The 18,029-nt window shown below is 39.5% G+C and overlaps 1 protein-coding gene across 8 annotated transcripts in view; it reads right to left on the reverse strand.

Annotated features, from left to right (window-relative positions):
• The window catches only part of ift88 (intraflagellar transport 88 homolog), a 48,836-nt gene that overhangs the window by 20,434 nt on the left and 10,373 nt on the right, over positions 1–18,029 (reverse strand). For all 8 annotated transcript variants that reach the window (XM_060929607.1, XM_060929608.1, XM_060929613.1 and 5 more), the window contains 12 exons: positions 15,733–15,792; positions 10,837–10,890; positions 10,667–10,730; positions 10,426–10,495; positions 10,208–10,298; positions 9,921–10,025; positions 9,726–9,828; positions 5,816–5,930; positions 5,477–5,708; positions 5,288–5,358; positions 4,188–4,274; positions 3,902–4,001 (listed from right to left, as the gene is read on the reverse strand). In XM_060929607.1, the coding sequence (XP_060785590.1) occupies positions 3,902–4,001; positions 4,188–4,274; positions 5,288–5,358; positions 5,477–5,708; positions 5,816–5,930; positions 9,726–9,828; positions 9,921–10,025; positions 10,208–10,298; positions 10,426–10,495; positions 10,667–10,730; positions 10,837–10,890; positions 15,733–15,792 (1,152 nt within the window). The remainder of the gene's footprint in view (positions 1–3,901; positions 4,002–4,187; positions 4,275–5,287; positions 5,359–5,476; positions 5,709–5,815; positions 5,931–9,725; positions 9,829–9,920; positions 10,026–10,207; positions 10,299–10,425; positions 10,496–10,666; positions 10,731–10,836; positions 10,891–15,732; positions 15,793–18,029) is intronic.

Below are 18,029 nucleotides of genomic sequence, written 5' to 3' on the forward strand. Positions count from 1 at the left end.
GGGATCAAGGACAGAACCCTGAGGCACACGTTGAGCAACAGTAGCAGTGGATGATTTATGAACACCAATAGAAATAAACTGTTGCCTGTTTGCTAGATATGACTGAAACCAGGATAAAGCTAAGCCAGTAATACCAAAAGAAGATAGTCTGGAAATTAGTCTCTCATGATGTACGGTGTCAAAGGCGGCTGTGAGGTCCAAGAGAACAAGGACATTGAGATGACCAGCATCAGTTGAGAGCAGGAGGTCATTAACAACTCTCAAGAGAGCAGATTCAGTGCTATGCATATTACGAAAGCCTGACTGAAAGGGTTCATAGAGATCATTTTGAGCAAGGAAAGTATGAAGCTGAGAGGCTACAACTCTCTCCATTACTTTAGCTAAAAAAGGGAGATTTGAAATGGGTCTGTAATTGGGCAGTGAAAGAGAATCTAGACCAGGTTTCTTTAGTATTGGTGTAACTGAAGCAATTTTGAGGGAGGTGGGAACACTGCCTAAAGCAAAACACTGATTAATCAAATGAGCAATATAAGGGGAGATAGCAGATACACAAGATTTAAGAATTGCAGTGGGTGCAGGGTCCAACAGACATGAGGAGGAGGAGGACTTAGTTATAATTTCCGATATTTTAAAAGAATCAACAGGAGAGAAAGCAGAGAGACAGCAGTCAGCTTTATGAGAAAGAGCTACTAGCGGGACAGAAGAATGAATTTCAGAATGAAAGTGTTGGTAAATACTGGCAATTTTATCATTGAAAAAATCCAAAAAAGCCTGACACTGAGCAGGAGAACTGGGAGTGGTTGAGGAAGGAGGCTGAAGAAGTTTACTTATTGTATTAAACAAAGTTTTGGGTCTATGATTGCCACTCTTAATGATGTTAGCATAGTAGGAAGATCGAGCAGCATTAAGAGCATCCTTATACTTTGTGATGTGTTCAGAGAAGAGTGAAAGATGAATAGTGAGATCAGTTTTCTTATAAAGACGCTCTAGCCGCCTTCCCTTGGCCTTCATGGCCCTAAGCTCAGAGGTGAACCAAGGAGAGGCGCGATTTGCAGAGACCTGTCTAGTTTTAAGGGGAGCGAAAGTGTTAAGTGTGTTAGATATAGTATTATTGTAGATAGCAACTGTATCATCAGGAGAGGAAACCTCAGCAAATTTACAAAAAGAAGAAAGGAGAGAGGCAGAGAAAGAATGCACATCAGTAGAAGAAAGATTACGGAGACAGTATAACGCAGAGGAAGTTTAGAAGGTGGCACACTGAGACAACACTCAATCAACCTGTGGTCAGTAAAACCTACATCAGAACCCGATACAGACACAATTTTTGTACCAGTAGAGCAGAGCAAGTCAAGTATATGACCATGATTATGTGTTGGAAAGTCAACATGCTGAGTTAAACCTAAACATTCAAAGACAGTCAAGAGCTCCTCAGTAAGGGAGCAACTAATGTCAACATGAATATTAAAGTCACCCAGAAGAATGACAGCAGGACAGACAGATGAGGCTACAGTTAGCAGTTCATTCAGTTCAGACAGAAAGAGAGATGGCAATGATTTGGGAGGTCGATAGATTAAGAGCAGCAACATCGGTGTGGGAGTGGAGGTTTTCAAAGCCAGATATTCACAAGATGTAACATCATGAAAAACAATCTCTTTAAGTTTCAAACCACATCGGAAAACTGCAGCTAGACCTCCACCCTTCCCTGTGAGACGGGGCTTTGAAAAATGTGTGTATCCAGATGGAGAAGACATATTTAAATGTAAAGAGTCCTCAGCCTATTGCCATGTTTCCACCAGCAGAAGTATGTCCAGGGTCTTTTGGATAATCAGGTCATTAATGAGTGACGCTTTGTTGGTGATGGAGCAGGAGTTTAAAAGGCCAATCTTCGCAGGAAACACAGGTAATAATCCAGAGACAGCAGAATATTGCAGTTTCCCAAGTGAGCGAAGAACACCGTGATTAACTCCATGAGCGTTCTTGTTGACCTTGGCAATCCGATTGTGAGTCCATATGAGCAGTCGGACAGCGCGGAGAGCGCTCTTTATACCCAGTCATGTTAATGCAGGGATGAGAATGAAAAATATTTAAAAAGTCTGAAAAAACCAGGGCGGGGCCCATGGCCCAGGGGGGCGGGGCCCATAGCCCAAGGGGGCGGGGCCCATAGCCCAAGGGGGCGGGGCCCAGGGGTTCCAGGGGCTAATGATTTTTGGCTATTTTTTTTTTTTACCCCAAAACCATTAATTTTATCAGCAAAAAGTTGCAATGTATTTGGAAATAAATTCCCCTTCTTGGTGGACTACCAGGTGAAAATGATTAATATGGTACAAGAGACTTGTTTTTAATCAATTCACATTTGATGATTTCAAAAAATCAATGCACCTTTTAATATAAACGAGCTCTACAGTATTATATTTCTGTATTTTTGCTATTCATGTCTTTGAATACTCTAATCCTTTACAATGAAGTGCAAACCAGAAAAAAGTTCTGTCATATAATTCTCTGAAGCTTTCTTCTGATGTTATCATGGTAGCAGGAGGTCTTGCATATTAAGCAGGCAACATTCAACATCACTCATCACTTCCCTTTCAACTGTTGTGTGTACTAACTAGGTTTTATCTGGACAGGATGTTGTGTAATGTAATGCATATACCATATGGTCAATTTGAAGATCGAGATGGTGATTTTGAGTTAAAGAACAGGCATGTACAATGGGCATTACAAATTGGAAAATTTTTTTTAAATCAAAAACTATAAGTTCATCTCGGCCTAAAAAAATGTGGGCAGACGCTCCCGCGTGGCACATACCAGCAATTCCCCCCCATGAAATGAGCAATAAGTAGGAGAGTTATACACGGTATCATACCTAAAATTTTATCAGAAATATAGATATGATACTATGATTCTCCCCAACATGCTACATTAGACAAGCTAACCTCATTTATAAAAAGATACACACTTATATATGACGTGTATTTGATATATATGATGTATATTCATACATTGTTACTTTACAGAAATCTTCAATAAGTTTGGTCTTTTCATGACAGCCTGTTGTAGACCTAAATATAATGCACATGAAATGACACTCCTCACCTCAACATGTCCTTTACAATCATTTAAGCCACCATGGGCAATGCTGAAACCACTGCTGCAAACAGTACATCGCGCGAAACTGTCATTATTTTCTACCCTTATTAGACAGGGAGATTCTTTTGTGTAATCTGAGCTGAAGTGGGTTTTGTACTTTTGTTTTTTGGGGCGCGCGCTCTCTCTCTGCTATGCCAGTCCTGTAAGCCGCACTGACAACAAAGATGGCGGCGCCCATCGAAGCAAACTTTGACCATAAATACAGTCAAAATATTGAATTATCAAGCAATAATTGGCCTCAAATGTACCGAACACCAGCAAAATATCGTGAACCCTTATAGATTCGCGCGTTTCAAACCGCATCCATGCTAAAATCGTATGAATCCCATATAAACTGAATAGACGGTCGTAGCCTCGTAGTGCTACTGTCAAAAACGTAGTGACTACGCACGAATCGTAGTGATTGGCATCTCTGCATTCCGTTTTTATTTACAATTTGTACTTTGTCCCAACTTTTTTGGAATCGGGGTTGTATTTTATTTGGCACAAATGACAGGAGCAATGAAAGTGGCACAACAATCACCACAAAGTTTATTCATTCAAAGACAAACTGTGACAAGACACACATACCTCAGCCTCAACAGGCAAGCAAATGTAAAAGCAGAAAAAGAAAAATAGGGACTATAAATGTGTGAAACACTGAAAAGACAGATAATGGGGGGAAGCAAAAGATCATGTGGGCAAATAGGTAACATTCATATTCATCCATGAACTACACACAAACATAGGAGAGGTGTATTAGGACTTCCCTCACCTGGTTAAAGTTCCTCTGTCTCAGGTAAGTGATAGCTTTGTTAATCTCTAGATCATTGGCCAGCTCCACATACTGCGAACCTTTAACCATATCTACACACCTAAAACCACAGTACTACATTCAAACATTCAAGTATAATAACTGGGGTTTTTTATTCCCTTTCTAATAATTGTCTAATTGCTGTCTAATAAATGTATTATTATTAGTAGTAGTATTATCTTAGCTAGTAAGTTAGTTTAGATCATTTCTTCACAGCTCTGTATTGCACTATGCAACGAAAACTCACCAGTCAAAACCAGCTGCAAAAGTGGACTCAATGGCTGGAGCAATAAGCTTTGCTGAAGTCATGATGTACTTCTCAGCTAGAGCTTTTCTATAACAGAAGAAATAATGCATGACTTTCTCAAAACAACACCACTGTGTAATTTCATCTTATGAAACTTACTGTGGGGTCCAAAAGTCTGAGACAACGAGTGAAAATGCTTCGGTTTGACATTCTCTTTCAATGTAACGAAGGTTTCATTACAAATTATATTATTAGCAATAACTTGAGTGCAAAGTAGAATCTTAGAAATATTTACATGAACTTCATGAGGTTCTTAGTATTTGGTATCTCATCTCATTATCTCAAGCCGCTTTATCCTTCTACAGGGTCGCAGGCAAGCTGGAGCCTATCCCAGCTGACTATGGGCAAAAGGCGGGGTACACCCTGGACAAGTCGCCAGGTCATCACAGGGCTAACACAGACAACCATTCACACTCACATTCACACCTACGGTCAATTTAGAGTCACCAGTTAACCTAACCTGCATGTCTTTGGACTGTGGGGGAAACCGGAGCACCCGGAGGAAACCCACGCGGACATGGGGAGAACATGCAAACTCCACACAGAAAGGCCCTCGCCGGCCCCGGGGCTCGAACCCAGGACCTTCTTGCTGTGAGGCGACAGCGCTATAGTATTTGGTATGCCCCCCTTTTTTTTTTTTTGCTTTAAAGACAGTGTGTACTTGAGCTGACACAGACTCCACAAGTTTGTGTAATAATATACCTTATAATCCATGTTAGATCACATCCATCAGAGTGTCATCTGAGCACATGATTCAGTGGACGTGATAAGACTCACGGAAAATCTGACCTTTTGTACAAAGGAGTTAACATATCACAATTTTCCTTACATTTAAATAGTGACCTAGAAATTGTGCAACACCTTTAATATTGAATAGTCAAGATGTAACTTTTTTTTAAAGAATTTTCAAACGTCTACAACTTTCTGTTTATTTCCCATTTTAAATAAAAATAAATAAAAAGTCCATATTGTCAATGTGGTCTCAGAATTTTGGACCCCATGGTATATTAAATTACCGCTTCACAGATTTTGTAAGATACCTCTCTCGCTCCATTTGATGAAGCTGATCGTTTTTGATGGCTTCAATCAGTAAGTTTGCATGGGGGTCATCCTAACAAGAGATTGAATCTCACTGTTCAATTTAATCAAGAAAGTCTATTGACCACAAATTATAATACTGCTAATTCGAATGTGGAGCAAAATTAACTCTTCATTCTCTTTATGCTCACATTTGAAGGGATGTACTTCTCTTCCTCATCAATGCCCAGTGGCACACAGATTAGTTTCTGGAAAGATTTTTTCATCATTTTACGGTCGCCAATTGCATAGTAGCATAGAATTAGGTTGAAGCCTGTCTTGATGTTGGGACTCTCACTCATAATATGCTCAAAGGAGGTTATGGCATCTGAGTACTGGCCCATGCGTACGAATGCGATACCAATGTTCTGCATAATCTTGATCCTATTGGAAGCAAAAACAGTTAAACAAATGTAACACTACATTTTAAAAAGGTAATATTAATTTACATGATGTTGCATGCATACTGACGAATCTTCTGTGAAACTTGCCTCATCTCTGTGTGTGCATTAGAGATTTGGTCCAAAGCCATACGATAAAATTTAATTGCCATGGGGTAGTTCTTCTGTTTAAAGTAGATATTAGCCATGTTCACTTTCAGTCGGCCTTATATTGGAAAAAGAACAAAAGGACAAATACTGTGATCATCATATGCATATTTATATCCCGTAGTATTTGAACAGATCACCATCTTCACTAATAGTTTATACATATGTACACAACCCTAAATCAGGAAAAAGTTGGGACGGTATGTTGAAATTGAAATTAAATAATCTTTGATCTGTACTGCACTCAAAACAATACAACACCACATTATTTGATATTTTACCTCATACATTTTATTGTCCATCCATCTATCCATTATCCATAATCACTTATCCTGTGCAGGGTTGTGGGCAGGGCTCGAAATTAACTTTTTTCCTTTGTGTCCCCCAGTGGTCCCGAATTCTGTGTTGTATTGTCCCGAATGGAAGCAATAGTGTCCCCATTTTTTTCCTCTCTGAAATAACCAGTGGTTAATATTATCATATGAAGTTACTATTATATTTGTAACTATGCGATTTTATGTGTCAGCCCTGTGATGACCTGGCGACTTGTCCAGGGTGTACCCCGCCTTTCGCCCGTAGTCAGCTGGGATAGGCTCCAGCTTGCCTGCGACCCTGTAGAAGGATAAAGCGGCTAGAGATAATGAGATGAGATCTAGCTCATTCAGAAAATGTTTCAACTCCCTACATCTGCAGTACACTTTAGTTGAAAATAAGACCCCTTTTATGTTCATTTCATCTACTTATACCTTGAATATCTGTTGGCACTTATAAGGCCAACTTATAATTTTCACCATTACCGTTATCCATTTTTATGAACTTTCCGTTATCCATTTTTATGAACTTTCCGTTATCCATTACCGTTATCAATTTTTATGAACTTTCCATTATCCATTTTTATGAACTTTCCGTTATCCATTTTATGAACTTTCGCTGCCGGGTGCAAATGTTAGCACCATCAGCATAGTGGCAGGTCCGAGCCTAGTTGTGCTGCTGACTGACTAAACTTTCTGAACTAGAAAGACACCAAGAAAACTCACTTATTCTGTTGAACGGTATCTTCCGTCAATATCATCCACATCATTCCTGTTGTATTTTATAACGTGTCTAACAGTGTTCATTAAGTTCATTCAGTTGCTAGCGTTGCCTGCAGACCAGGCGATGACACTTTGGATCCTGAAGATCCCGGAGACGTTATGTCTGGGCTTTCAGTTTCTTCCCCGCGGTCGGTCCGCTTCAACCACTTCAGCATTTTTGTTCTGGCAAGAGTCGGCGCAGCGTGTGCGGTAGCAATTCCATTCCAAGTCCATATAATGCGGACACCGGCCGAAGATTCTAGAACAGAATGCGCTCCTCTGTAGCCTACGGATGCAGGTGCATCGAAAGTGTAGCTACTATGTATTTTTCGCTGTTAACGTTTTAAAATTAAAATTCACAAATTTAGGTGAATGTCTACGTATGTGTTACGGCTTTGTAAATAATATTAATGTAGAACTTTTTTTCTAGATCTATTTTTTTTCCATTGTCCCGGGATTGTCCCAGATATGATAATTTTGTGTCCCGATGACATTTTTTATGGTCCCCGGGACATCGGGACACCGTTAGTTTCGAGCGCTGGTTGTGGGCATTTTATTTTTTTCAAAATAAACACATTTCAATTTTGATTCTTGCAACACATTTACCACTTTGTAATGTTGCCATTCCTTCTCACGACACTTAAGATGTTTAGGGACTGAAGGCACCAAGTGATGAAATGTTTCAGGTGTTATTTTGTCCCATTCTTCCTGCAAACAGGTCTTAATGTGTGCACCAATATGGGATCATCGTTGTCATATTTTTCCATTTCCAAAATCTCAATTCAACACATTCTCTATTGGGGACAGGTCAGGACTGCAGGCAGGCTAGTCCAGCACCTGCACCCTCTTCTTCCACAGCCATGCATTTGTAATGTGTACAGAATGTGGTTTTGCCTTGGCTTGTTGACGTATGTATGAGGATCCCTGCAGATGGCAGCATATGTTGCTCCAAAATCTCAATGTACTTTTCGACATTAACAGACCCTAGATTTTGGACTTGTTGCTGGTAACAGTCTGGATTGTCCTTTAAATCTTTGGTCCGGAGCACACGGCGTCCCTTTCTTACCAAAAAAAAGACCTGAAATACTGATTTGTCTGACCACAATACATTTCCACTGTGCGATAGTTCATCCCAGATGTCTCCAAACCCCGAGAAGTCAACAGCACTTTTGGAAACATTTAACATAAGTTTTCCTTTTTGCACAGTAAAGTTTTAGCTGGCACTACATATTTCGGTGTTTGACAAAGTTTGCCAAAGTAATCCCGAGCCCATGTGGTTATATCAGCTATAAATGAATGATAGCTCTTGATGCAGTGCTGTCTGAGGGATCGGAGATCACAGGTGTTCAGCTTAGGCTTGCGCCCTTGGCCTTTACACACTGGAATTCCTCCATATTCCTTGAATCATTTAATGATATTATGCATCTTACAGGGTGAAATATCCAAATTTCTTCCTAACTTTCTTTGAAGAACATTGTTTTTAATAATTTCAATAATTTTCTCAAGCATTTGTTGATAAACTGGAGATCCTCAGGCCAATTTTGCTCCTCAAACACTAGGCCTTTCCTGGATACTGATTTTGTATCAAATCATGATTATAGTCCCCCTGTTGACATCAACTGTTTCAAATCACATCATTATTTAATTGTTTTACCTCATTACTAGCCCTAAATTGTCCCGTCCCAACTTTTTTCTGGAATGGGTTACACGCCTGAAATGCAGGAATATAAAGTATATGAGTGATTCCACGCTTATGGGTACTGAAATGGGGACATGAACTTATTTTTAAAAATTCACCTAAAACCATTTCTTTTTTTACCATCAGGTCACAAAACATGTAATCTTTAATGAATGATATGTTAAAAGATAACTTTAATTTTCTGAGATGTAATAAAAACATATTTATATGCCAAAGTCAAGCCTATGAGTTCCAAAATGATGTCTGTTACATTACTTCTGTTACGATTGTCCATCTCGCGTCTGTTACAAATTAATTACAATCTAGCTATATACCATGTTAATCTTATTGAAAGAATGTGTATGTTTATTCTACTACACATGTTTATTAATTATATTTGCTAAAACATCACCTTCCTATGTTTCAAAAAGTAATTCTACATTGTTAAAATTGAGAATATATATGTCCACAACACTTCTGTTACGTTCTGACTTTGGCATATAAATATGTTTTTATTACATCTCAGAAAATTAAAGTTATCTTTTAACATATCATTCATTAAAGATTACATGTTTTGTGACCTGATGGTAAAAAAAGAAATGGTTTTAGGTGAATTTTTAAAAATAAGTTCATGTCCCCATTTCAGTACCCATAAGCGTGGAATCACTCATATAAACAAATTTATATATAAAGTATATAAACAAATGAAATGAAGTTGACCAGACAAAACATGAAATATCTTGGGTTCATTCGGTCAGCAATGAAATACACATCAAAGTAAATTTGGAAAAATCACTGCTTTTTTTTTTAATTTGCATTTTCCAAACCGTTTCAACTTTTTCTGATTTGGGGTTGTATATACATTGCATGGCATTATGTATTCAGAATTATCGGTAACTTTTATAAACTATTTATGACACCAAATTAATCTTTTTAGTGACATATTATTAACAACATAACATCTATAACACTACTATTCAGGCTCTGCTGGCATATGGTTTAGTATTTTGTTTCTTAGAGATTGTCCCAACTCACTCTACCAATTGCACACCCGGTCTATACCTTTAAATGGGTAACGTCAAAACCCTAGTCATAACATCACCTGCATTGTTGAACATCTTGTTCTTCACAATGACCTGGTAAGTGTTCAAGGCTTCTGTGTTCATGTCATTGTTAGCATACTGGTTTGCCAAATTAAACAGCGCCTGAACAGCAGAAGCACAAGAGAACCCAGCATTCATTATATTAACGTAAATATAATTTAATAGTGGCTCTGATTAATTAGAAATTAACTCACTGAATAAGTTAAATCCAAATTGATATGATCTGCAGTGCCAGTTTGCTCTCGCTGTCTCAGTAACACCCTTTCTTTTCTACCAGCTTCTTTGGCCTTTTCTAGAGCCTGAAGGAGCAAAACACACACACACACACACACACACACACACACACACACACACACACGTAGAGTAATTTAGAGCAAGTGTTAAAGTACACAAGTAAGCACATTATCACAGTATCTTAAAAGTCTAGTCCAAGCACATTTACACAACTCACTAAGCTTACTTCAGGCAACATTTTACTTACCAGCTGTAGATCACTGTTTGCATGGGCCATACAGCTCTCCTCAATCAAATCATTCACTTTCTTTTCCAGTATCTTAATCTTCTCTTCTGGCCTGGATTGTACATAAAAATGGTTCATAAACTTGCCAGACTATGGCCTAAATAAATATAATATAAATTGCATACGGTGTGCCAGGTTCTCATAAATTAGGCATAATAAAAGCAGATCAGAAAACACACGTGTCTTCATTTTTTCCTTCTAACGGAGGAGCTGGCCCTCTTGACTGTCCAAGTGGATCAAAAGTAGAACCTGAAAAAAAGGAAATGCTTGCATTCTCCAACACAACTGATACAACCTTACTGCCAAGTAAAAATATATGGTGTCTGATGGTTGAGAAATATAGATCTGCATAAAATCAACGTAAACAAAACTCAGTATTATATCAGTTTAAATAGCAAAATTTGTCATTTGCACACTTACCTCTAATCACAGAGGATGAGTATCCTGCTGCTCGCACTGCAGTCATGGGACGGGCAGCTCCATCCTTAAGAAAAAATAAGATAAGATAGGTAAATGTATGTCCTTCTATTTCTGAAAAGATATTTTTAAAGCATAAAAGAACCCACAGCACTTGAGCGTGACATTCTCACCTGCACTGCCCCAGTCATAGGCCTTCCCGTTGATGAACCCATAGTTGTCCGTAGCTAAGGAACAAACAAATGAAGACCATAAACAAAACAAATAATTGGGTCAAATGCAATGTTCTGTTCAGCTGTGGCTTCTTTAGGAACTATTTTCTTTGCTGCAGCAAAAAATAAAACATTTGGCCATATTGTGTCTGAAATATTAGTTACTCCATATTAATTTCTTGTTTATAATATAAATGTTGGATAAAAGCAATATCACGTTCAAATTTGTGGTGTTGTACAGACTATCAACATTATCTAAGGCCTCGTGCATGTGGCCAAATCACAGAAGTGCTAATATTCAGTACAACAGCACACTTGCTCATGCCATATTGCTTAATTATTTTTTGTACTTCTGACATGTCAGCAATTCTAACCATTTTCTCACCTTTAGGAGTGTTTCATCAACCTGCCATCTACTGGAGTTTTTGAAACAGCAAACATCTAATCTCATTATCTGTAGCCGCTTTATCCTGTTCTACAGGGTCGCAGGCAAGCTGGAGCCTATCCCAGCTGACTACGGGCGAAAGGCGGGGTACACCCTGGACAAGTCGCCAGGTCATCACAGGGCTGACACACAGACACAGACAACCATTCACACTCACATTCACACCTACGGTCAATTTAGAGTCACCAGTTAACCTAACCTGCATGTCTTTGGACTGTGGGGGAAACCGGAGCACCCGGAGGAAACCCACGCGGACACGGGGAGAACATGCAAACTCCACACAGAAAGGCCCTCGCCGGCCACGGGGCTCGAACCCGGACCTTCTTGCTGTGAGGCGACAGCGCTAACCACTACACCACCGTGCCGCCCAACAGCAAACATGCTAATTATATATATTTTCAGGGATGTGATTGGCCGAGGACAAAAAAGCAGGAAAATATATAGACCCATAATGCGACACGGCAGCAGTGTGGTGTGGTATGGCGCGGCAACGACGCGGTGCGGCAACAGTGCAGCCACTACACACAGTAACCTCATTTTGACACTTTTAATGAAAAGTGCAATACGCAAACATTTAGTGCCAATTTTCATCATTGGAAAACAATTATTTTGAGGGCAAACAACCTCAAACATCAAACAATAAGTGCAGATATTAGAACAGGTGATGAGCACACACTCAGTGTCATCATTTTTCTCAAAATATGCACAATAACAATGTCAGTAAGTGTAGTATAAAGTCAGGAAGTGTAACATGGACATACAAGTGAAAAAACACTAAACAATATAATAACAATGTAAAGCTCAGTTTAATTACCACTAAACATTTTACTTAAAGTTAAACATCATACACGTTAAAATGACATGGTTCTGAATGCAGCACACAACTGGAACATTCAATTGGTTTATTTTTCATCATTTCTGCACTATATTGTTTCAGCGTCTCTTGGTATTAACCGTGTGTCGATGATCGGTTCGGTGATATATCGCGATATTCAGATATTTCCATTAATATCTGCATAATCTGTTTTTATTCCTTTTGATTTAAAAATCCACATTCACAAAAGGTATAGATAATTTTATTAGGTATAGATATTAGTTCATATGTTTTAACGTCTATTTTCTGTAAAGCTGCTTTGTGAATATGTCTGTTGTTAAAGCGCTATACAATAAATTGACTTGACAATCAAATTAATTTATTAATACCAGTGTATTGTTGTAGATACACATACAACCTCATAGATGCATTAAATGCAAGCTTGTGTGTAAAAGTGTCGCATAACTTAGGATCAAAGCAGATTATTTTTGGGAGAGGAAACAGGGACACATGCAATCAAACTCCAGGTATTGCTCTATAATAGCCACTAGTTAGCATCAAATGCAGGCACTGTGACCTGGTAAAGTGTGGTTTCATGTCATTAACCATGTATAGTGATGTTACAAAGAAAAATAAAACTTGGAAGGAAGGATCAAAGATGGTTGCTGTGTCTAGTGAGTGTGTATATATAGAGAATGATGTGGTACAAAGCCTATGATGTAAATGAATTGCTTAACAGATTAGTTTGTGTTTAACTGAAGCAGCAGCTACAATTATCGACACTTTAATGATCTTTTGGCCATTGCAAAAGTAGAAAAGACTTTCAATACGTAAATTGTGCATGAATAGTGACTCGAACTTACAGTGGGGGAAAAAAAAAAAAGAGAGTTGATTCCCAATTACTTAGCGTATCAGATCACGTGACACCATTCCACAAGTATTTGACACCTTTGTCCACAGTTATCAACACCATTCCACAATTATTGACATCCAGACAGGGCTTGACATTAACTTTTAAACCCACTTGCCTTGCCCTTTTTTAAAAAAAAACCTAGAGGTGGATGATATAACAGAAAAAACAAACAAAAAACGATATATAAATATTTTGCACAGGACTGTGTTCCTCTGATAACAGAAACAAAGCTCCAGCTCTCTCTGCTCTTAATCTGTTCTGTTCTTTCAGGATATATTGCGCATGTCGCTCTTTTGTTGAGGTTTTTTTTTTTTAAATGCCCGAGTTGTTTGAAACCAATCTGGGTTTTCTGTCGAAAAAGGAAGCTGTTTCACCTGTAAGAAAAATCAAGCACTTTCATGAAGGAGCTAACTCGAATGTGAGCAGAAAAAAAAATAAAACGAGATTCTTAAGCAAACTCTTTCATACCCACTTCCGACTTTGTTTTTGTAAAATACATTTTAAATCCAATTGTAAATTTCTCTGAAGTTTTCAGGCTTAGCTCCTCTCGTTGTATTCTTTAACCACTCATTTCCTCATTGTTCTTGAAGCATTTGCTTCTGTTTGTTAACATTTTTCTTGACAGCGGGGTTTAGATTAAGCTTTGCTTGCATGAAAGATGGTGTCTGTCTATAACCCCAGCTGTAAATATCACATGATGCATGTCGTCATGCACAGGGGTCTATAAATAGTATGCGTACCATACTACAACAGCGGGGGTATATAAAATAACTTGCAAAGCAGTAAATGAAACTGAGACTAAGAAAACAGCCAAGACATAATGGCGGATACGTAGTGAGGGATGCTTTTAGAAGAAGAAGAAGAAATCTTTATTTGTCACATGCACACTTCAAGCACAGTGAAATTCATCCTCTGCATTTAACCCAGGCCTACCTGAATCATCCAAATGTCAATCCTATTGACAACTGAAGACATCGAAGACACTGGTATGCTACGTCACACACGAGAGTAGGGTGACAGTTGCATCCATTCCAACAACAAACTGACTACTAACGCGCGTGTGTCTTACATTACTTGACTCAGGTCACATAAAGGTTACTCTCGAGTTATGCATAATGGGCTTTTTAGTGATGCAGTGCTTGTGATGCAGTGCTTGCAAAGCACAGCATCACTATTGTTCTTCTGCATGTTTCTTCTTAAACTTATTCATCTTCCGTACAAATTTTGATTTCGAATAACTCAATAACCGTACGTCGCACACAGACAGCAATATATTAAAACGTGTGGCTCAATCGGACTCGCTATGCTATTACTTTGTTCGTTATTCTACGATTTTTTCGCGACACAGTCGCGAAAAAATCGTCCAAAATTTCCCATTCATTTCTATGGAATTAATTCAAACATCCGCTGCTCTGGCATGCTTTCACCTAGAGACATGATTCAAACTTTAAAACGTAGAGAAACTTCTCTGTGGATCTGGCATTCAACTTTTTTGCTAGGTTCTATACTTTTGGATCAGTCCCAGCTCAAACACCATATGGGTTCCTGGAGAAAATCAGGCTTTATAATGGGTGTCTATTGCGTTACACACCAGTGGAGCTCAGGAATTTAGAGTGCAGGCAGCCTGAAAAAAAAAAAGCTCAAACTTTCTCATTTAAACTGTGTTTTCAGCCACAATTCTCACTCTACACACACAATTTTCTCAAAAGTAGTAGCCACACTTGTTGGAAAACATAGCACTTTTTCAAACCTCCGCTGCTCTGGCATGCTTTCACCTAGAGACATGATTCAAACTTTAACAAGTAGAGAAACTTCTCCTGTGTGGATCTGCCATTCAACTTTTCTGCTAGGCTCTATACTTTTGGATCAGTCCCGGCTCAAACAACATGTGGATTCCTGGAGAAAATCAGGTTTTATAATGGGTGTCTATTGCGTTACACACCAGTGGAGCTCGTTAAGTTAGAGTGTAGAGAGCTTGAAAAAATAGCTCAAACTTTCTCATTTAAACTGTGTTTTCAGCCACAATTTTCACTCTACACACATAATTTTCTCAAAAGTAGTAGCCACACTTGTCCTGATTCACACGATGTGTCTACCTGAACGATAGGATTTACAGTTTTTGAATGCGAAGCCTGAAAGTAAGGAGAGGACAGGCGCGCTTCCCCATAGAATCCCATTATAAACGTGGCAGCGCTTGTACTGCAAAATCAGAAAAGTCACTCGTTTTTAACTCGCTCTAGCGTCCTCATTTTTTACACTACAGACAAAAAAAATTACATCAACGTGTTCAGGAGAGCCTTGTGGCACTCATTGTGAAAGAATTCTGTGAATATCTCCTTCCGTTTTCGTGTAAATCCCCATTGTTTGGAGGGTGCACTCTGAGCAAATACTGCCCTTTCTGTGTGCCTTTCTGTCTCTAAGCGGCGCTTATATTACTGAGTAAGCGCAGCGCGTAGGTGGGGGAGGGGCTGCTCGCTATGGATAATGTGGTCCTACCCCCCCAAAAAAAAAGAATTTGCATGATTCATGAGGGTCGCATTTTTATGCCTGAAAATCCGGAAGAATCACATCCTCGATTTTATACACACACTCTCTCTTTCTCACAATACGTGATAAATCCTATCATCTAACATCTTTTCTTGTTTAAAATGAATCTGTTTATATAGGTTTAGTTGTGTTACTTACGCCAAAAGACGTTCCTATGGGTCTTCCACCAACAGCGTTGCCAGGAACTTTTGCAGTCATCTAAGAAAAAAAATGTTGTAATAAACATATGTCCCCAACATTACCAAGAATAATTCCCAGTGTATAAGGTGCTTCAACATCATGTTCTAACAACTATTAAGCTTACTGCCATATCGTTAGAATGAAAGTGGCAAGACAACATAATTAATGATCTAAAATACATAACAGTAGAAGAAAATAAAGGTAGTGATCAAATACATTCACTGAGCAGTTTGTTAGAAACACGATACTAATACTGAGTAGGGCCTCACTTTGCTCTCAAAACAGCCTCAATTCTTTGTGGCATGGATTCCACGCAATGCTGGAAATATTTCTTTGAGATTCTGGTTCATGTTGACATGAGTGCATCACTCAATTCCTGCAGAATTTTCGGGTGCACATTTATGCTGTGAATCTCACGTTCTAACAAATTCCAAAGTTGTTCTTTTGGCTCACCGTCATGTTCATGAAACCACTGTGAGATGACTTTTACTTTTTGACGATGTGCATTATCATGTTGGAAGTAGCCAAGAGCAGAGGGGTAGATTGTGGCCATGAAGGAATGCACATGGCCAGCAACAATACTCAAATAGACTGTGGTATTCAAGCATTGACTTACTGGTATTAACAGGCCCAAAGTCTGCCAAGGAAACACTCTCCACACCATTACACCACCTCCACCAGCTTCAACTGCTGACACAAGGCAGGTTGGGTCCATGGATTCATGCTGATGACACCAAAGTCTGACCTTACCATCTGTGTGCCTCAGCAGAAATTGAGAATAATCAGACCTGGCTCCATTTTTCCAGTCTTTAACTGCCCAGTTTTGGTGAGCCTGTGCCAACTGTAGCCTCAGCTTTCTGTTCTTGACTGAAAGAAATGGAACCAGATGTGGTCTCCTGCTGTTGTAGCCCATCCGCCTCAAGCTTTGATGTGTTGTGCATTCCGAGATTCTTTTCTGCTCACCACAATTGTACAGAGTAGTTATCCGAGTTACTGTTGCCTTTCTGACAACTCAAACCAGTCTGGCAATTCCCCGTTGACTTCTCTCATCAATAAGCCATTTCTGTCTGCAGAAATGGCGCTCACTGGATGAGGGTTTTTTTGTTTGTTTGTTTGTCAGCATTCTGAGTAAACTCTAGAGACTGTTGTGCATGCAAATCCCAGGAGATCAGCAGTTATAAAAATACTTAAACCAACCCTTCTGGCACCAACAATCATGCCATGCTCAAAATCTCTGAGATCACATTTATTTCCCCATTCTGATAGTTGATGTGAACATTACCTGAAGCTGCTAGTCCATTTTATGCATTGAACTACTGCTACACAATTGATTAGATGACTGCATGAATAAGTAGGTGTACAAGTGTTGCCAATGAAGTGCTCCATGATTGTATGTGTGTGTGTGTATATATGTATGTGTGGGATAGTGTACAGGAACATTTGTGCTGAGTACAGACAAGAAGTCCCCAAGTCCCAATGGAACACACCACCAAAAGTGGTTGAGAACAACAGAGCCAAGATCTTGTGGGACTTCAAGTTGCAGACTGACAAGCAGGTGCTGGCTAACCAACCAGATATAGTGTTGGTAGACAAGGAGCAGAAGAGTGTAGTTGTGATAGGTGTGGCAAGCCCAGCTGACAGTAACATCAGGCAGAAGGAGAACAAGAAGCTCGAGGAGTACCAGGGACAAAAAACAACTGGAACTGATGTGGGCAGTAAAGTCCAAAGTGGTCCCAGTGGTGGTAAGAGCATGAGGGGCTGTGACCCTCAAGCTGGGACAGTGGCTCAAGCAGATTCCAGGTACACCATCTGAAGTCTCTGTCCAGAAGATTACAGTCCTCAGAACAGCAGAACCTTCAAACTCCCAGGCCTCTGGTAGAGGACCCGAACTTGAGCAGGATCGCAGGCAAGCTGGAGCCTATCCCAACTGACTATGGGCGAGAGGTGGGGTACACCCTGGACAAGTTGCCAATTCATCACAGGGCTGACACATAGAGACAAACAACAATTCACACCTACAGTCAATTTAGAGTCACCAATTAGCCTAACCTGCATGTCTTTGGACTGTGGGGGAAACCGGAGCACCCGGAGGAAACCTGTGTGGAGAACATGCAAACTCCACACAGAAAAGCCCCTGTCGGCCACTGGGCTCAAACCCAGGACCTTCTTGCTGTGAAGCGACAGTGCTAACCACTACACCACCGTGCCGCCCGTATGCATGTGTATGTATGTATGTATGTATGTATGTATATTTT

This window comes from Neoarius graeffei, chromosome 9, assembly GCF_027579695.1.
Source record: "Neoarius graeffei isolate fNeoGra1 chromosome 9, fNeoGra1.pri, whole genome shotgun sequence".
NCBI lineage: Eukaryota > Metazoa > Chordata > Actinopteri > Siluriformes > Ariidae > Neoarius > Neoarius graeffei.